The sequence below is a fragment of the Budorcas taxicolor genome, chromosome 9 (assembly GCF_023091745.1).
Source record: "Budorcas taxicolor isolate Tak-1 chromosome 9, Takin1.1, whole genome shotgun sequence".
Taxonomy (NCBI): Eukaryota; Metazoa; Chordata; class Mammalia; order Artiodactyla; family Bovidae; genus Budorcas; species Budorcas taxicolor.
Window position 1 is genome coordinate 87971050 of NC_068918.1, and position 19889 is coordinate 87990938.

At 48.9% G+C, this 19889-nt stretch overlaps 1 protein-coding gene across 2 annotated transcripts in view; it reads left to right on the forward strand.

Annotated features, from left to right (window-relative positions):
• MAP3K4 (mitogen-activated protein kinase kinase kinase 4) overlaps positions 1-19889 on the forward strand; it is a 105554-nt gene that overhangs the window by 84739 nt on the left and 926 nt on the right. Inside the window, exons 16-26 of one of the 2 annotated variants that reach the window (XM_052645503.1) lie at positions 501-597; positions 1588-1716; positions 5173-5273; positions 5956-6036; positions 9908-10099; positions 11200-11270; positions 11823-11939; positions 12844-13003; positions 15424-15546; positions 16180-16286; positions 17943-18122. In XM_052645503.1, coding sequence (XP_052501463.1) covers positions 501-597; positions 1588-1716; positions 5173-5273; positions 5956-6036; positions 9908-10099; positions 11200-11270; positions 11823-11939; positions 12844-13003; positions 15424-15546; positions 16180-16286; positions 17943-18122 — 1358 coding nt within the window. The remainder of the gene's footprint in view (positions 1-500; positions 598-1587; positions 1717-5172; positions 5274-5955; positions 6037-9907; positions 10100-11199; positions 11271-11822; positions 11940-12843; positions 13004-15423; positions 15547-16179; positions 16287-17942; positions 18123-19889) is intronic. The other variant, XM_052645504.1, reaches the window with a different exon arrangement.

The following is a 19889-nucleotide window of genomic DNA, read 5'->3' on the forward strand; positions in this document are numbered from 1 at the left end:
TAAAAGAAGAAAAGAATAGTCAGTTTAAACCAGTGCCCATCCTCCTGGTTTGGTTTAATGGAATTAAACTCCCTGTCTTCAGGAAAATGACAGTGACCTGTCCTCAGCTCAGAACCTATTGAAGAGTCACCCCTGACCAGACTCTCTTTAAAAGTGGGGACGACGTGACTCCTTTTTAGTAAAGAAATGCTACCTAAACCACATTTTCATCTGTCTCCTCAATGGTTCGCATGTCATACATTTCATATATTTCACTCCAGGATTTAAAAAATGTTTTTGGTGGAGAAAAGTTTGAATGTGTAATATAACTTTATTAGCTTCCAAAGAGTAACATTCTCCCAGCATTTGTATAAGTAATATGATTTTCCTACTTACATCAACGGTTCTGTTTTGGTTACCAGCAAAAGTAAGCCACCTCCTGTCTCCCCTGAGTTGCCTGCTCTGACAGTTTTCTGCTGGTTCCTTTAACAAGTTGTTTTTGTCACTCTTTTCACTGACAGCCATTCATCGGAACAGCCCCCGTCCCGTGAAGGTACCTCGATGCCATAGCGACCCTCCTAACCCACATCTGATTATCCCAACTCCAGAGGGATTCAGGTATTTGGTGCCTGTGTAGTTGTTTGCTTCACAGATTCTTCTCTGATGTACATCTGATCTGAGAGCTGCTGATGCTTGCTCTGATACCAAATACTGTTTTCTGTGTTGTTTATACATTTTTGAAAGCTCTTATTTTTGTTGTCTTGAAGACACACCACTCTGCCTTAGTTACAAAAGGAGATGTGCACATTTAAAGCACACTTGTACCTTTCAGGATAACTTTGTTTCTCAGCTTATTTTTAACTGCCAGCTACTAAATGCTTTCCAGCTTCAGAATAATTCTTTCTTTTCCTTTCTTTGAAAAATAACTTGAGGAGAACAAATTTGAGTGTGCATAGCATGGTAAACATTTGAAAAGCAGAACTAAATGTCATTTTAAAAGCTGGAGATAAAAACTGGAGCGACACTTCCAGTCTTGACTTCTATGTGTGTATGTAACTATAAAGCAACTTAAATTTTGAGTGAGTTGGAAACTCTCATACATTCAAAACACTTCCCCTGAATGTGGTGGCGTTTCTGCACGTGGAAGTGGTGAGCGTTGCTCTCCCCTGAGAGTCAAGCAGTTCCTAAGTTAGTTTTATTTTTCACAGTGCTTGGCTAGGAAAGGACAGTTACTGTTAACAATAGCTAGCTTGAGATTAGTTACTTTTTTTCACGTGCGTGTGTGCTCAGTTGCCTCAGTCGTGTCCGACTCTTTGCGACCCCAGGGACTGTAGCCCACCAGGCTCTTCTGTCCGTGGGATTCTCCAGGCAAGAAGACTGGAGTGGGGTGCCATGCCTACCCGACCCAGGGATGGAACCTGCGTTCCCTGCGTTGGCAGGCCGATTCTTTACCACTGAGCCACCTGGCCTGAATCTCAAAGAGCAGTCTGCATTTTCTGTCTGAAGATGATTCTTTGCTTCCTCACCCTGTGTTATCTTTTCCTGAAACCACGCAAGAGCCCGTCCCCTTCCTCGCCTGTGTTCCTGAAGCTCTTCTTCTCCTCCCAGCGCCCGGAGCGTGCCCGCGGACGTGCGGAGCCTCGGCAGCCCCGCGCCCGCGCCCGCCGCCGCTCGTCCTGGCCCCTCGGGCAGCGACCCGGCACCGCCCAAGCCCATCAGCGGTGCCCATGAGACCAGGTAGTCTGCCCTGCCCCTCTCCCCGGTGCGGTGCCCATGAGACCGGGTGTTCTCCGCGCCCCTTGCCCCGGGTGCAGTGTCCGTGAGACCAGGTGGTCTGCCCCACCCCTTGCCCCGATGTGGTGCCTATGAGACCAGGGGGTCTGCCCTGCCTCTTGCCCCCGACACGGTGCCCATGAGACCAGGGGGTCTCCCCACCCCTCGCCCCCACCCCTGCACTCCTGCGGTGACCTCGGCTCTGGGATGTGTCCCAGGGCTCATGGGGCTGCTTTTGTACGGCCGGGCGATGCTCAGGGGCCCTCCTTGGGGTGTCGTGGCCCCAAAGCTCTAGCACGAGATCATCTGCCCGAGTTTTATATTTCTTTGGCACAAACATTAACCCAAATGACTCGAGTTTCTGCCGATAATAACCGTGCAGGGAGGGTCAGTGGAAAGAACCTGGTCCAATGGTAGGAGAATTCTTGCAAGTGCAGTGCCTTTCCTGCGGAGTTTCTCAGGGGCCCTCGAAGGCAACTTCTGTCTAGGTCATACCTAGAAGTGGTGGTGGTGATTTATGTTCTTTTTTAATCTTTTTTTAAAATCACTTTTCAAACTCAGTTTCCTGATTTACACAGTTGTTGATTAGAAGTAGTTTATAGTGGTGTGGAAGACCATTTCATGAGGTTTGCATCTCGTACGGAGACTAGATCGTTACTAGAGAGAGCTGTCAGACGCTTGGCAAGCTCCAGACAAACATGAGCCTCTTGCCTGACATCTGCTGTGTCAGTACTGAGGCCGTGGCAGCTTCTCCCATTTTGGCCGAGTTATTTGGTGGTGGGGCAGCGGGGGGGCTTGTAGGGGATCTCATCAAGGTCTCAGATGCTTAAAGGAGAAAGGACATTTGGTGGCTCTTAACCCTTGTGCCTGGTGACAGAATGGACACTGCCAGCCTTCTCATCTTCCCGTAAGCATGCTGACAGAGTCAAACAAAACTGAACAAAAACGATGAAACTGGGAAAGAACTCGGTGCTCTTTATCCTGCTCCCAAGAAGAAATATTAGCATGTTGGCAGAAAGGTGACACGTGGTTTTAGAATTTAACATAGACTAAAGTATTTTTAATTAACTTATTTTTAATGGAAGGATAATTCCTTTACAATATTGTGTTGGTTTCTGCCATACATCAACATGAAGACGAAGATATTTTTAGACTTAGTCTATAGCAGTGTAAAATGTCTACAGATATTTCCCATTTTCTCATGCATTAAAATAATTAATATTCCCTAATTTTTAGTAACAAATGTTTGTCTATAACCTAAAAAAAAAAAAAGCCCAAGTATTTTACAGCTTAATCAGTCAACTAAAAAAAAATTAACAATTAACATTGAATAAATTCCCATTGACCCTCTCTTTTTCCTGTTTAGAACATTTCACGGCAGACATTTCCACGTGCGCTTCATGGCTGTGTGGGGGGGTTGCCGCTGTCTTTTTTGTTAGTTCCGTTCGGGGAGTGATGAGCCCTGAAACACAGCCATAGTTGAGAACACAGCCTGCACTGTGGTTCCCACGCGATTTCTCCAGAACTGAAAGTCTCGTGAACTCTTGGTTCAGGCTTTTGTCAGTCGGGGGTGCGTACCTTGAAACAGATTGCTGTGCAGGCGGTCTGTGCCCACCCTTGGTCTCAGGCCCTGCCCAGGTGGTTTCTCAAGCATGTTTTGAGCAGCGTTTCAGAAGTGTTCTTCGTTTATCCTTTAGGACAGTCCTTGAGATCTAGACATTTTACTTCCGTCATAACGTGCCATCCTAAAGGCTTTTCCTCACCGAGGAGTGAAGTGCTCTGTACTTCCTGGCGGTGTGTGTGACGGGAGGTAGGGGGCGCGGGGCCAGCCCCCTGTGGCCCTCCAACCTGAACCTCTGCCGCAGCCTCCCAGGCTTCCGTGCAGGGGCCACATGGTGCCCCCAGACGGGCTCTCCGCGCTGCCCCTGGCTGGGATGGGCTGAGGGAGGCAGGGTGGTTCCCGGGCTCCCTGACCTCGGCAGCCTGCCTTAGAGAGACGTCAGCCACAGGGAAATTTTTACTTTGCCCTACGGCATCCGATCAGCACTTTGATTTGATATGGTTTGACTTAGGAAATGGGCTTCCGCGATCTTAGCATTGTCAAGAAAATAATCTTCCAGTGTTCTGCTTGCTGGAGTAGCTCTTAACTGGTTTGCGAGACCCGGTAGCTTATTTTTCAGGGATTGTGCAAGTCAGTTGTTAGACCACGAAAACTGTTGAAGTCTGCAGACGCCCGCTCCCCCTGCAGCGAGCGGTTAGGCTTTCACTCATACACCACTTGGTTGAAGCGTGTTTTCTTGCCTGTCGCCCTGGGAGAATCTGAGGATGTGGAGTTGGCTAACCTCCTCTCTGGGAAAGCAGGAAGACAGGGATGTTGGTGGCTTCTCCGTGGTCCCAGGCTTGGCGCAGCTTAGGAGGAGGGTGTTTTCCTTCACTTCAGCATCAGTGATGTTTTTCCATGAAACGATACCAAGACTTCTCGATGAGCTGCGTAGCAGATGTCCTCCCCACTCCAGACTTAACTCAGACTGCACTAGATTTGAGAGTGTAGGGAGATAAAAAATAAGCCTTGCACACTTCATAATTTGTGAATGTCTGTCCAGTAGACCATGTTTCTTTAAACCTGCTCAGTCTGTAATTAAAAAAAAAAAGAGCACAAAAGCTACCATACTTCATTATATCACTCGTTTTAAAAAATACGCACTAAACTGGTTAATAAACTAACACCGTGTTTATTTCCGATGATTTGAATTATAATTTAACGCTTGCCCTTATTTAATTCTGGGCTTGATTTACCCTTTTGTGGACTCATTCTGGATTGCTGAACACTTCTGGAAAAGCCGCAACTTAGCTTTGCCCTTTACATGTTAAGCTTCCTGCTCTTCTGCCCTTTTGCTTGGCTACTGCTTAAGAAATGGTTAGGCATTCCCTTCCACTTGCTCCTGAAGAGACCGGAGGTCTTGTGAATCATGTAACGATTTGAGCACTTTAAATAGAATTAAGTACTTGAATATAATGTGATGATCATCTTAAATATCAGCCAGATTTGGCTCCTAATTTTAATCCATCCCGGGCTTAAATTAGAAAGCTGTCCACACACGTCAGCAGTACTTCAGTAACTACTGTTTTGTTTTTATTTTTGTTGCTGTCTTTAACATGAAGCCATGTATTGTACAGCCAGTTCTCCTGTGTTCTCCTTCCACACCCCAGAGACAGGTGTCTCGGTGGGGGCGCTGTCACTTGGGGTGAATCAGGCAGTCTTGGTTTGGGGGCTGTCCTTCATGTAGGCCTTTACCCATGGATGCCTGATGTTCTTGGGGGCAGAGTCACCCCCAGTTGAGAATCGCTGCTCTAGAAGACTCGGACATATCTTTCAAGGTCTATCAGATTGATAGCTTAATTTTCAAAATGTTAAAACAGGGGTTCCAGCGTCCCTGAAAATGACCGCCTGGCTTCCATCGCAGCTGAATTGCAGTTCAGGTCGCTGAGCCGCCACTCCAGCCCCACCGAGGAGCGCGAGGGTGAGTGTGAGCTGTCCCCTGCGTCCCCCGCCAGCCTCACCGCTGGTCCCTGACCACTGGCTCCCGCTGAGAACAAGGAGTGACAGAGCCTTGGGAGAGGTTTAGTGCTGGGCACGTTGGCCTTTTAATCCAGATGCCTTTCTACATGTGCGTTTTCTCCCTCTGTTGCTAAATAATTTTTGAAAATTATTGTTCCTGATGTTTTAATTGTCGAGCATTCTTAATCCGCTTTAAAAATATAAAGTGGCACTGTGCTTGTGGATGACAGGTTTTATTAGAATGCAGAGCTAGGAGTCTTTGCCCACAAACCACACCGTTGCTCCTGTAGTTCTACTGAGCTCTTGGGTAGGACCCTGGGAAGGGGGGACCCCCTTCCAGCCACTCCCAACCCCCCAACAAAAATCCAGTTTTTGCTCAGTATTCTGTTGTCTGTTACTTGTGGAAGCTTAATGTAGTTAAAGTCCTGTAACCCCATTAACAGCTCCTTAGTTTGGTGCCGTTTGCTCTGAATGATTGTAGGGACAGCTTTTCACACTCACAGCAAACAAATCAATCACTGGGAATGACAGGCTGGTGGTTCACTAATCATCACTATCACCTGCATTTCATTCTGGCTCTGAATCAAATATGCCTGTTTGTTTTATAAGTCTTATTAGTTTGTATGAAAAAATACTTTCTGCAGAACCAGCATATCCAAAAGGTGATTCAAGTGGGTCAACTCGAAGAAGTTGGGAACTTCGGACACTTATCAGTCAGACCAAGGGTAAGAGAAAGAATGTTGAATGTTTAAGCATTAAGCAAACAGTTTCAGCTAAAATGTGCTTCAGCTTATGACTTACTTGACCTTCTACATTAATGTTTTATGGTCCCTTTTGTGCCTCTGGCGTCACTTCCTGTCTGTGCTGTGTGTGTGCAATTCCTGTTTCTTATCATTATAAGTTCCTTTGGAGCAGGAATGTGTTTCTCTCAGTTTTCTATTCTTTAAACAGGGTGATGTTCATTTTATGTGATACTCATTTTATGGGTGGGCCCTTCACGTAATTCTTTGTACATGGTGTGTGTGTTAAGTCGCTTTAGTCATGTGCAACTCTTTGCGATCTTATGGACTGTAGCCCACCAGGCTCCTCTGTCCGTGGGATTCTCCAGGCAAGAATACTGGAGTGGGCTGCCATGCCCTCCTCCAGGGGATCCTCCTGATCCAGGGATCGACCTCGCATCTCTTATGTCTCCAGCATTGGCAGGTGGGTTCTTTACCACTAGTGCCACCTGGGAAGCCCTTTGTACATGGTCAGTTAGTCAGTTCAGTCGCTCAGTCCTGTCCGACTCTTTGTGACCCATGAATCGCAGCACACCAGGCCTCCCTGTCCATCACCAACTCCCGGAGTTCACTCAAACTCGTGTCCATCGAGTCGGTGATGCCATCCAGCCATCTCATCCTCTGTCGTCCCCTTCTCCTCCTGGCCCCAATCCCTCCCAGCATCAGAGTCTTTTCCAATGAGTCAACTCTTCGCATGAGGTGGCCAAAGTACTGGAATTTCAGCTCTGGCATCATTCCCTCCAAAGAACACCCAGGACCAATCTCCTTTAGAATGGACTGGTTGGATCTCCTTGCAGTCCAAGGGACTCTCAAGAGTCTTCTCTAACACTACAGTTCAAAAGCATCAATTCTTCGGCTCTCAGCTTTCTTTATAGTCCAACTCTCACATCCATACATGACCACTGGAAAAACCATAGCCTTGACTAGACGGACCTTTGTTGGCAAAGTAATGTCTCTGCTTTTGAATATGCCTTCTAGGGTGGTCATAACTTTCCTTCCAAGGAGTAAGCATCTTTTAATTTCATGGCTGCAGTCATCATCTGGAGTGATTCTGGAGCCCCCAAAAATAAAGTCTGACACTGTTTCCACTGTTCCATACATGTAGGAATATAATAAATACTTGTGAAATGAATAACCACTTATTTATTATGTTAAGAAGCTGAGAGAAAGCATTTGTCGTACACAGCAGGTGATTGGTCCGTATGACCCAGAATAATAAATACCAGAAAGGGCCCTGGTCTAGCACAAAATGCTTTCGCGTATTCTTCGTCAGAACTGTCTTGAGCCATACCTAGGCAGAACGGATCCTGTTCTCTTTTCATAAATGATCCGAGTTTCTGAGGCCAGACGTTTGGCTGAGGTCACCTGTGCTTGCCCCCACAGCACCCCTTTGGAACATGTGTAACTGAGCAGGAGGGTTGTCACCAGGCCCGGAGCAGTCACGAAGGGCTTCAGGGAAGGTCAAGGCTTGGGCTGGTCCCTGAAGGAGAAGGAGGTCTGTGTCCAGCCAGAATGGAAAGTACAGAAAGAGAAACATATCTGGAGGCCCAGTGACTTAAGAGCAGCCCAGCGTGCCCGGCCCAGCCTGGCGAGCGCGGGTGTAAGTGGAGGCGGAGCTGAAAGGGTGCGGGGAGGTCTCGGCACAGCCAGTCTTCAGCTGTGGGCTCGGTGGTCCAGGCCCTGCGTGCAGACCGCGGGCAGCCCCTGAGCCTCTGCAGCGTGCAAGCCTCCCATGTTCAGGGAGTGGGGGGTGGGGGGTGAGGAGGGTGGTGGGGGAGGTGGGAAGCAGGCCCGAGCGCCATCACGGGCAGTGTGGACGAAGATGCTGACCACGGGGCAGTCGCGAAGCCGCATTCGCCAGGCCAGGCAGGTGAGGCGCCTGTAGGGTTTGGGGGTCGGGGGGCATTCATCAGCTCGAGCCCAGTGGCATGGAAGGGGTTCTCCGCAGGGCCTCTTACGTCATCAGCGGTTCCCAGGGATACCAGGTCTTTGTGATAATTTTCAAAACAAATACTTTGTGGTCAAGTAAACTTGGGAACTCTTGGAAGAGTTACAGTTTGCACAGACATCTTAAAAGACTAGGAAATCTTGAGAAATGTTTACTGTAAAAGAAAAGACGATTTCCCAGAAGCATTTAACAGTGGAGCCCCTGGCCTGACAGCCGTGAACCTTGATCAGTGCCAGGCAGGCGCGATGTGCCACGTAGTGGGGGAAGGGAACCAGGGATCCCTGCTTTTAGGAAGTGATTGTAGTTGGAACTTCATAAATCTCTGGGAATTTCTCTTCTCAGAGTAACCTTTCAGTCATCCCAGTCCCCATTGATCGCTTTGATAGAACATTCAGGTTCTTAGATGCCGCCTTAGGGTACTGCATGTGAGAACCGCAGAGGTTGAGAGCTTTTCACATTATGGATTGTGACCTGTTAGTGGGTTGTTGTAAAATCAGCACGCACACACACACACATACAGATTGACCCAGTCACATGTAGAAAGAGTAATCGTGTTTCATGAAACGGTTATTTTAGATATCCATGTAAAAGATACTTCTTTCTATAAATCATGATAAAGTAAGTTGGAGAAACAGAGGTGGCTAGATGGAAAAATAAGGAAAGATAATAACAAAAGCTAAAATTTACCCAGTATTTTCATGTTCCAGGCACTGGGCTAAATGCTTTATGTGTGTGATTTCATTGAGTTCTCATAGTATCTCCGAGTGAGGTGTTTTTGTTTTGGGATTTGATGGCTAAAGAAGGTAATTCACTTGTTGATTTTCAAACACCTAGAGAAAGGTGAAGCCTGGGTTTTGTTCCAACCATTCTGACTCTAGAGAAAGGAAAGCTTTACTCCCTTCCCAGCAGAGAGCAGAGACAGCTTCCTGGAGGGGAGCAGAGCTCTGACAGCTGGAAGACAGGGAGGCGTGGGCACGGGCGAGGAGCGAGGCTCGGTGTGGTGTGCTCCGTGGAGGCTCTGTAGTCAGGCTGGTCCGGAGACTGCGGCGGGGCCAGGGGCAGTGGCCAGGAGAAGCGAGCCTGGAAGGACCCTGCGTGATGGCCTTGGACTGTTGGTCAGCAAGTTGGGATAAACCATGAAATAAATTATGTGGGTAAACAATGTGATCAGATTTTACGTTTGAGTAAGAGAATTCTGGGGGACTCCTTTGTCACTCAGTGGTAAAGAATCCGCCCACAACACAGGAGACCTAGGACACATGAGCTCGATCCCTCGGTGGGGAATTTTGCCTGGAGAAGGAAGTTACAGCCCACTCCAGTATTCCCGCCTGGGAAATCCCACAAACAGAGGAATCTGGTGGGCTCCAGTCCATGGGGTCGCAAAGAGTCAGACATGACTGAGCGGCTAAACAGTAAGAAAATTCTGAGCAGTGAGAGCAAGTGGAGGGGAGAGACTAGAGGCAGACAGGTGGTGACTGCAGAGTCTAACCAGCCTTGGGAGAGGAAACCGTTGAATCTGTTTGCTGCTGCTGCTAAGTCGCTTCAGTCGTGTCCGACTCTGTGTGACCCCATGGACGGCAGCCCACCAGGCTCCCCCGTCCCTGGGATTCTCCAGGCAAGAACACTGCAGTGGGCTGCCATGTCCTTCTCCAAGATTCTGTCTGAGTAGCTTCTATTCTGTACTTCCCTGTAGTGGGTTGTATGCTCTGAAGATGTTGGCTTTTGGGGACTTGAATTCAGGTGCTGCGTAGCTGAACAGATGATGCTTGATGGAGTGCTAATGTCTGTGGCTCTGTTTTTATGACTGTTTGCTGGAAGTCGACTTGATTGTGGTTGTTGGGATGACTGAGTTTACACTTCGGCCTGCAGATACCGCTTCTAAGCAAGGACCCATAGAAGCCATTCAGAAGTCAGTCCGACTGTTTGAAGAGAAGCGGTATCGAGAAATGAGGAGAAAAAACATCATTGGCCAAGTCTGTGACACCCCCAAGTCTTACGACAACGTCATGCACGTTGGCTTGAGGAAGGTGACCTTTAAGTGGCAAAGAGGAAACAAAATCGGTAAGGAAACTCAAGAACACGACACAAAGATGGCCCCTGTTAGAAATAACAACAGTCACACTTTTTTAGGCTAAGTCTCCTATGGTCGGTCTTTCTCTCTGACAGGCGTGGCAAATATACATCCTCTCTTTTGCACAGGGTTCTGATTTTTCGGTTTCACTTGGAAGATATGTTCTAAGAACAGTGTAAAAGAGATTTTTAAATGATTCATTGAGTGGAATAGTTCTGCTTGACAGCTCCAGAAATTGCCAGTGGAGAACTCCATAACTCTTACTGCTTTGGTCTAGTCTGTATTCTTTACATCTTATTCCCACACGATCCTTACTGAAGCGAGACTGAATACAAATGCCAGTGGGGCCGTGTCTTCAAAAACGTTAATTAATTTCCAGATGGAACAGTTTCCTGTTACATAACTAGTGACAGACTGTGTGGAGAAGGAGCTGATTAAGTTTCAGACCTTTCCCCCTTTCAAACGCATTTATCGGTTGAGCATTTAGGTCTGAAGACACAAACGCAGTTGTAATATAGGACTCTGTGAGCCTCAGGAAGTTTTTGTAGAGCTGTCAGGACAGAAGACACTGAACAGAATCAGACCCTTTATAAATGGTGTGAATTCTCATTGTCAGTCTTATGTAGCCATATATCCCCTTAGTTTAATGTTTCAGAAGGTGTCTTAGTAGAATACCCCACTGACATCCCACACACCTGGACAGACAGCAGGGAGGCCCATTGGGATGGCAGCCAGGCCTTACCCCGGCCGCGCCCCTGCCCCCGGCCCAGACCTCTCTCAGGGCCATAAGGGGCTCCAGAGTATGCACCAGGGGCTCAGCGCCACCTTCAGGCCCCTTCTGGGATTTGCCGGTCACTTCTATTCTGTTTACAGGTATTTACAGGTAAGACATAGTGAAAAGATTGCCCGAGACTTAGGTTATCAGGGAGCATTCAGAAATAGTTTGGCTCTTGCAGTAGTAGACTGTGGTAAGCCCGATTCTGGATATGGGAACGTGGAGTCGGGGTGGGAAGACATCATTGTACGTTGGAGTGAGTTAGCATGGCCTGGCCTTAGTGGCTGAGAACAGCGCGTCTGTCCCTGTTCACAGGGGAAGGGCAGTACGGGAAGGTGTACACCTGCATCAACGTCGACACCGGCGAGCTGATGGCCATGAAGGAGGTGGGTGCCCGGCCCTGCGGCCTCTGTGTGCGGGACACTCGGAACGAGGCTTGTGTTCACGAGCTGAGGGCTGGCCCGAGTGCTCCCAGGGCACCGTTTCAGACGTCTCAAATGCTGACGTTTCCCACAGTCTAGGCACTTATACCTTTGGGGCCGTGGGGCACTTGGTCGGGGGGTTTGGGGGACATTTGTGACAAGGTTCGGAAATGAGCAGCCTGTTAACTGCTGGAGATAGAATGGCAGGAGCCAGGGACGCCCAAGGAAGGCCCCCTGGGAGACACCGAGGGCTGTGGCGGGCGAGGCCAGTGCCCCGAGCCGTCGTGGGGCGCCGGGCACGTGCGGCCCCGCCCGTCAACCCCTGCAGTGTCTCCTCATCCTCGCCAAGGGGCACTTAGGTCAGTTAATTCAGTCTGCAGTTAGGAAAGTGATCTGCTGGCTGCTGTCTGAGCGTGTACTCTAAAGCAGGCGGGCTTAACTCATCAGCAAGGGGAAGAGAGCCCGCCCGGAAGTCAGGTGGGCACATTTCTAGTTTGTGCCGGTTTCCTTTTCCAGATTCGGTTTCAACCCAACGACCATAAAACCATCAAGGAAACTGCAGACGAGCTGAAAATCTTTGAAGGCATCAAGCACCCCAATCTGGTTCGGTATTTTGGTGTGGAGCTCCATAGAGTAAGCCAACTTTGATCACACTGTGCGGTGTGAGCGGTCAGTGAGGGCGCAGGTGGAGTCCTGTCCTACATCACAGGTCTTCTCATTTCAGAGCACAGTAACTTTGCCTAATTATCAGGAAATCTCCATGAGTTACACCATTTCTGCCTTCTCTCTGAAACTAGAGGAGTCCTTCCTGAAATGTAAGTTGTAGACCGTAGTCATTAACCCGACATTATAAAGCACTGAAACCCATCCTGCCAATCGGAAGATTTCTCTAGTGCCCCCCGACGCTGCTGTCGCTCGCTTTTTTCTTTTTCCCCTTTGGTTTTTTGCCGAGCCACTGTTGAACACACTGTTCAGTCATTTTTCTTCTTTCCTTTTGTTTGTATTTAAAGAACCATTGTAAAATGAGAGAAAGCGAAGACCTCAGCTTATTTTCCCCTGTGTGTTTAGCAGTAAACACTTGGAGGGAAAGAGGATCACCTGGAGCTTCTTGGTGGAATAGGAGCTTCTGGGGAAGTTGGATACGGGCGATTTTTAATGTTTTTCATGGATAAATTCATATCTGAAAAGGATGTGTTTCAGTCCTTAATAATACATTTATAGGGACAGTCCTGTTGGTCGCTGTCTGAGATTATATAGCAGACTGAAATTTCAGAGGGTTACAGACATTTATCACCTGTGATTCGGCGATGGTCTTATCCCAACAAGCTGTATAATTCCAGACAGAGGAGGCAGGCAGAGACACCACTTTTTATAGAGGAGTTAGAAATGACCGTTTTGAGACGAATTCAGACTTCAGGATGACCAGTGTAGCTGACCCTTAGAAGGAAGCGTCCCCGGGGGCGTGGCCAGTGGAGCGTTCCAGGCTCTGCACTCAGCGCCCAGGTGGACATGGGGCCCTGTGTGGTTCCTCCCGCAGGAGGAGATGTACATCTTCATGGAGTACTGTGACGAGGGCACCTTGGAAGAGGTGTCGCGGCTGGGACTCCAGGAGCACGTCATCAGGCTGTATTCGAAGCAGATCACCGTGGCCATCAACGTCCTCCACGAGCACGGCATAGTTCACCGTGACATTAAAGGTGATCCCCACACTCCCCTGCCCACCAGGGCGTCAGCCGTGCTCGGCACAGGGTGGCTGCCCTCACATCTCCAGAAAGAAACAGCTTTACTTTGAATATTCTTCTGTAAAGAACCCAGCATTGAGAAACTGTACAGGCCACACATCTCCTTCCGGGAGCATGCAGCTCTGCTCTTTCTATTCAGCACTGCATTTAGCCAGATCTGTGCCTCAGAGTGAAACCTGCTGCTGTATAGGCTAATTTGGCTTGTGATCAGAACATCCTTTCTTTCCCTTCTGAATTTGAATGTGAACATGTAAAGTGACGGTGAATCAGGAAGGCTGGTGTAAGTTACGATTTACAGCTGAGTTTGCGGAGAGGGCAGTTTATTTGGGTTTCCCTGGTGGCTCAGATGGCAAAGAATCTGCCTGCAATGCAGGAGACCCGGGTTTGATCCCTGGGTTGGGACGGTCCCCTGGAGGAGGGCGTGGCAGCCCACTCCAGTGTTCTTGCCTGGGGAATCCTGTGGACAAAGGAGCCTGGTGGGCTACAGTCCATGGGGTCATAAACTGTGGAACATGACCTAGCGACGAACACTTTGACTTCAGGGTTTATTTACACCACCCTCCTCCAGTGTAGAGTTGTGCTCGAGGTCAGCTTGGTCACACTGACTGAAGGAAAGTGCTAGCCCTTCTCTTGTGAGGGGAGCAGCCATGCTTATCCCAGGACTGCCTCCCTGTTTACCTGACCCACACCATGCCCCTGATCTGTGTATTTGGGAGTCTCAGGGATAGTTAGAATGACAGATTAGGTTGGTCTCTAACTGACCCCAGACTGAAGGATTTCATTCGCTCCCTTGACCTGAGGCCAACCTACACAGGTCCACTGTAGATGGCTGGACTTGTGACCAGGTCTTAGCCTCCGTGGGGCTGGGCCACCCCCGGGCCTGCTTCGCTGGTGGAAGAACTGCCCACACTCTGTCCTGGCTCCTGTGTGCCCGGCGTGCCCGTCTCACTGCCCGCCCACCCCGTCCATCACATTGCTTTGTTGTCTGGGCATTTGCTTCAGCTCTGGCTGAGGCCATGGCGTAGCCCATTTCCAGTTGTTCTGACACAAACACTAAGGAAGTGGTACCTTCGTGTCGTTGGCCGTGGCCATAAAGAGAATCCCTCAGAGTCCTTGAATCAAGTCCATCCCTGTGCATCCGTGTGCTGATCTTTAGAGCTCAGTGTGGCTGAGAGAGAGGGCCTGTGAGTCAGCTCTAGAACCCTGCATTAGCGCAGTATGCACCGGGGGACCGCCTGCCCTGGGAGCGGGGAGGGTCAGCAGCTCATTGTGCAGCTGGGTGTCTAACATGAGGGCTCTATATGGCCTTTGGAGGGAGGTACCTTGGACAGAAGGCTGAGCCGTGTGGCTCGGTCAGAGGGGTTCAGGCCTTGTAGCCTGCAGGAGGCAGGGCCACCCCGGGAGATGAGCAGTGACCCCAGGTTCCAACTGGAGTACGAGCCAGGTGTGTGCGCTACTCCTGAGATAGGAGACGTGCGCAGAACGTTCTTTCCATCAGCCTGGACTCAGTCTGATGGTGGCTTCGGATGCATCTCTGCAGACCAGCAGAGAGAGAGAGTGTGTGTGAGAGTGTGTGTGTGTGAGTGTGTGTGAGTGTGCATCTGTGTGTGTGTGTGTGAGTGTGCGTGTGTGAGTGTGTGTGTGTGTGTGTGTGAGAGAGAGAATGTGTGTGTGTGTGTCAAGTCTCGATTACACTTGCTTCCTGCTACGGCCACTGCTGAGCCTACACCAGCTCTCACCTTCAGAACTGCTGCCACAGGCATTTGTGATTTATAGGTAATTTCTCTTTGAAGTATCTCCCTGGGTTTTAAAAAAATTTATTTCATGTTTGGCTATAGTGGGTCTTTGTAGCTGCATGCGGACGTTCTCTGGCGGTAGTGAGCAGGGCCTGCCTGTCCTTGCGGTGCACGGGCTCCTCGTGGATGTGGCTTCTCTCTGTGCAGAGCGCAGGCTCCGGGTTCACGGGCTTCAGCAGTGGCAGCGCTCGGACCCGGCAGTTGTGCTCAGCTGCCCTGCGGCAGGCGGAACCTTCCCAGACCAGGGACCATACCCACGTCCCCTGCATTGGCAGGCGGATTCTTATCCACTGTACCACTAAGGAAGTCCCTCTCCCTGCATTTTTAATGTTGGAATTTATGCGTGTGTTTCAGTTCAGAATTTGTCAAAGCTGTCTGCACTGATATTAAAATTTCTTTACTTTTTATTACCATTTGTGAATGAGGCTTAAAATCCTTCTAATGATAACCCTTTGCAAGTAAAGTATCATAAATCTTTATAATGTTGCGAATCAAGTTCCTGATAGTTCAGGTTACCACTTAAGCTTCAAAACGCCTGTGTTGTGTTTCAGAGGCTCACCACTGCTAATTTTTCGTTAGGTGCCAACATCTTCCTGACCTCGTCTGGACTAATCAAGCTGGGGGATTTTGGATGCTCAGTAAAGCTCAAGAACAATGCGCAGACCATGCCTGGTGAAGTAAACAGCACGCTGGGGACAGCAGGTGGGTCTGGCGAGGTTGGGCTCTGCCCTGGGGCTCCCTCCAGCATGCTGGGACCCTGCCTGTCCGCCTCCTCCTGGTTGGCAGACATGGGGAGTGGTCAGGGCTTCTTGCCAAGCAGGGAGGAGCCACGCCTGAAAGTGCTCATCAGATTGGGAAGTCACATATCTCCCTTAAACTTACAGCGGGGAAGAAAGGCCTCATTTCCCTTCCCAGAAAAGCCTTGTGTTTCACACTGGGTTTATTAAAACTATTCTAGTCAAAACAGCATTATGTTTAAACGGTGATTATTTGTTTTGATCATTTAGAAACATGTCATAAAACTTCACATTCTCTTTTGCAGGTTAAATTTCATACTTTTTGTCACAAATAGAATTTATCTGAATATTTGCCCATTCAGAACTGTCTTTTAGGAGATTAATTTGGCTCCTAAAATATCCATTCAAGAAATTATTTTGAAATATTTATTTTGAAGTCTTGATATTTTTTATTATGTAATTGAGAGAAAGTTTCCCCTGAACAAGCCAGTTGCTTCTTCTCTGTGGAATGTTAGATAATATTGATGTTTCGCTTGGCTCTTTAAATTCACGATGCTGTATTTGTAACCCGTTCCTCTCGTGTCTGTGGCTTTTAAAGCGTACATGGCTCCGGAAGTCATCACTCGCGCCAAAGGAGAAGGCCACGGGCGTGCGGCTGACATCTGGAGCCTGGGGTGTGTTGTCATAGAGATGGTGACTGGCAAGGTGAGCAGAGCCCAGGCCTGGTGGAGAGCCTTGAGGGGGCCACTTTGCATTAACAGAGCAGTCATGTGGCTTCACTCCCATTATGAATACCAGGAACACGTTTTCTGCAAAATAGAGAACATGACCTGTCAAAAGTTACGGTAAGTTAATACGAGGGACAAACTAGGAACCAAATGTTCATCGGATGCATGACTTGGAGGAGTCCTCCAAGGAAAAGAAAAAGCACAAAACTCCCATTAAAACAGAGAAAAGTAAGCAGATACGAGAAGAAACAGAAGTTGAAACCTCCTATCCACACAAAGACTGGCATGTGAATGCCTGTATCTGTTTTATCCATAATTGAATAAATGGATAAACTGTGATAATCCACATCATGGAATGTTATGCAGTGACGAAAAGAAACTGGCCGTGAAACAACAGGGAGGAACCTGAAAACACATATTCACTGCCTAGTGAACGAACCCAGTCTGAAAACGCCACATCCTGTATGACTCTCAGCCTTCTGCCATTCCGGAAGAGGCAGAACAGGCGCATCAGAGAAGATCGGAGGCTGCCCGGGCTTCCCAGGTGGTGCTCGTGGTAGAGAGCCCGCCTGCCGGTGCAGGAATTGCGGGTTCGATCCCCGAGTCGGGAAGATCCCCTGGAAGAGGGCATGGCAACCCACTCCAGTGTTCTTGCCTGGAGAATCCCATGGACAGAGGAGCCTGGCGGGCTACAGTCCATGGGGTCACAAAGAGTCAGACACGACTGAGCGACTTAGCAGTGGGAGACGGAAGGAAGGACAGAGCATATCGATTTTAAGGGCAGTGAAACTGTCACATGTGACGTAGTATCTGAAAATCCTCAAAATTGATCTTCTGATGTAGATACTGCTGATGAACAATTGTACAAATGTATGAAAGTCGTGTGTTTGGCAGGGGAGGTTTATAGCATTAGTTGTAAAGCAAGAAAGTTACAAACCTCAAGTATTATTACTAGGAAATTAAATTGATATACAGCTCGACTTGCAGTGGCTGAGAATAAGTGCTCAATAAATATTAGCTAGTATTATTTCTGTTAGCATTAACATAGATGCCCAAGTATCAAGCCATACGTTGGAAAAAGAGCGAGTTCTCACATTTAAGAATATACATCCCAGTAGGTAAACAGTGGTACATAAATTGGGAGGCTATGTTCTTTCCCCCATGAATCTCATTTCCCTGTAACTGTAATAAAATAAGCTTGGCATTAGTAAAATTTAATGTTGATTATTCAACAAGGTAGCATATTAACCATCCCAGTAAGATAACTGTTGGGTTTTGTTTTATTGACATTTTTATATTATTTTACGTATTAGATGACGATGACATCTAGGTAATGCTGGACGATAGGACACCTCGGGGGCTAGGCAGACTATGCCCACCGCCTGATTTTGTAAATAAAGTTTTATTGGAATGCAGCTATACCCATTCATTTATACATTGTAGCCTAAGCCTGCTTTTATGTTATAATGGGAAAATTGAATAGTTGTGACAGAGACCGCCTGGCTTGCAAGCTTATGTAAAAGTTTGCTGGCCTTGGTACAATTCGATACTGAGATGTCTAAAAAGAGACAAGGCAGCTGCTTTTTCTTTATGGTCACGTAGTGTCGAAACCTGATTTTTTCCCTGTTTTTAGAGACCTTGGCATGAGTATGAACACAACTTTCAGATTATGTACAAAGTGGGGATGGGGCACAAGCCGCCGATCCCTGAACGATTAAGCCCCGAAGGGAAGGACTTCCTTTCTCACTGCCTGGAGAGCGAGCCCAGGATGCGGTGGACAGCCAGCCAGCTCCTCGACCATTCCTTCGTCAAGGTTTGGCAGAGTGCTGAATAAATGTTTGTGTTCTGTTCGCATCTGGCACTTTAATGAAATTTGGAGGCTTAAATCTGTACCTGAAATGGAAAGGAGCTAAAATGTCCTGTGCCAGGGAATTCTGTATGTTTTTTTTCCTTTGGGCAGATGTTCGTTGCGGTTCTCCTTGACCCATGTTGGTGCTTTGAGGGGCCCTTGGGACCGTGAAATGGGATTTTCAGGGGGACGGGGTGAGAGACAGTTTCCCTTCAGAGCGTGCAGTCTGCTTGAGTGCAGGGTTGGTAGCAGCCAGTCTCTACTGAGGGAGCAGAGACGGACTGAGTACCGAGCAAGGGCCGTGTTAGAGCCGTGGCGGTGGAACGTGTGCCAGGTTGCAGCGTCACCGACGAGAGGACTTCCATCCCGTCAGGTGACCCCAGCTCCTGCTTCCTTCAGAGCGAGATGCCAGAGCCGTTGGGGAGGGATTAGCCAGCTCGGAGCGGAGGCAGGAGTCGGGGGGACAGAGTGGAAGGGAGTCCGCCTCCTGAGAGGGTGAAGCCGGGTGTCAGTGAGAGCTGACGGTGCACAGGGTGAGGCTGGCGGCCAGCGATAGCGCCCAAGGGTAGGCAGGAGCCGTGAGAAGGGATGTCAGTTTTATTGTCAAGCATGACACGATGATTGTGCTGTTGAGTGATAACTGTGGAGGCAGGAGGCTAGGTAGGAAGCTGGTAACACGGTCGAAAGGGTGGGAAGGGAGGTAAGGGGTGAGGGATCAGCCATGCAGTCCATCCTAAAGGAGATCAGTCCTGGGTGTTGGTCGGAAGGACTGATGTTGAAACTGAATCTCCAGTACTTTGGTCACCTGATGCAAAGAACTGACTCATTGGAAAAGACTCTGATGCTGGGAAAGATTGAGGGCGGGAGGAGAAGGGGATGACAGAGAATGAGATGGTTGGATGGCATCACTGACTCAATGGACATGGGTTTGGGTGGAATCCAGGAGTTGGTGATGGACAGGGAGGCCTGGCGTGCTGCGGTTCATGGGGTCGCAAAGAGTCGGACACGACTGAGCAACTGAACTGAACTGAGAGGTTAAGGTGGCTGCGAGTGTGTGACTGACCGGGTGTGGAAGGAGGTGTGCAGGGGCAGGAGCCCAGAACGGCGCCAGCCCCTGCTGGCGTCACCAGCTATTGGGTTCCGCTCACCAGGACAGGTCAGGAGGGCCTCTGGCTGAGGGGGGGATCTGGGAGTGGTGGTTTTCTCTTTGGTAGATGGAGTTTGAGGTATGTCTGGGACACCTGCTGGGGCATGTGAATACTTTGGACTGGCACTCAGGAGAAAACTGGGGTAGGAGATAGGCTTGCAGACAGAAATACCGCTGGGACAGTATTTGGAGAAGAAATGGAAAGAGAGCGGAACCCTGGAGAAAACATTGACAGGTCCTGATTAGGAGAGATGAGGCTGGGGGGATGGTGACGTTATTCCTGGGGGAGTGAAATCAAGGAGCCAGTAGCTGTTTGCTGCATAGATACTAGGGATTTGTAACTAAATAAGAATGTGTTTATTGTTTATAAGGTGTATAAACAATTTTTGGTGACTTGTACAGATATATCCTGACAGATGCTGTCAATAGTCAGTTCGTAAAGCCGGAGCTTGGCAGTGACATCCCACTGCCTCGATCACACCTCTGCCCTGGGCCAGGCTCACTGCGGTAGCATCAGGGGGCACCGGTGAGCACTCACCCGTAAACCTGGCGCGTGGCACGCATGAGTGGCACTCAGCGCTGTC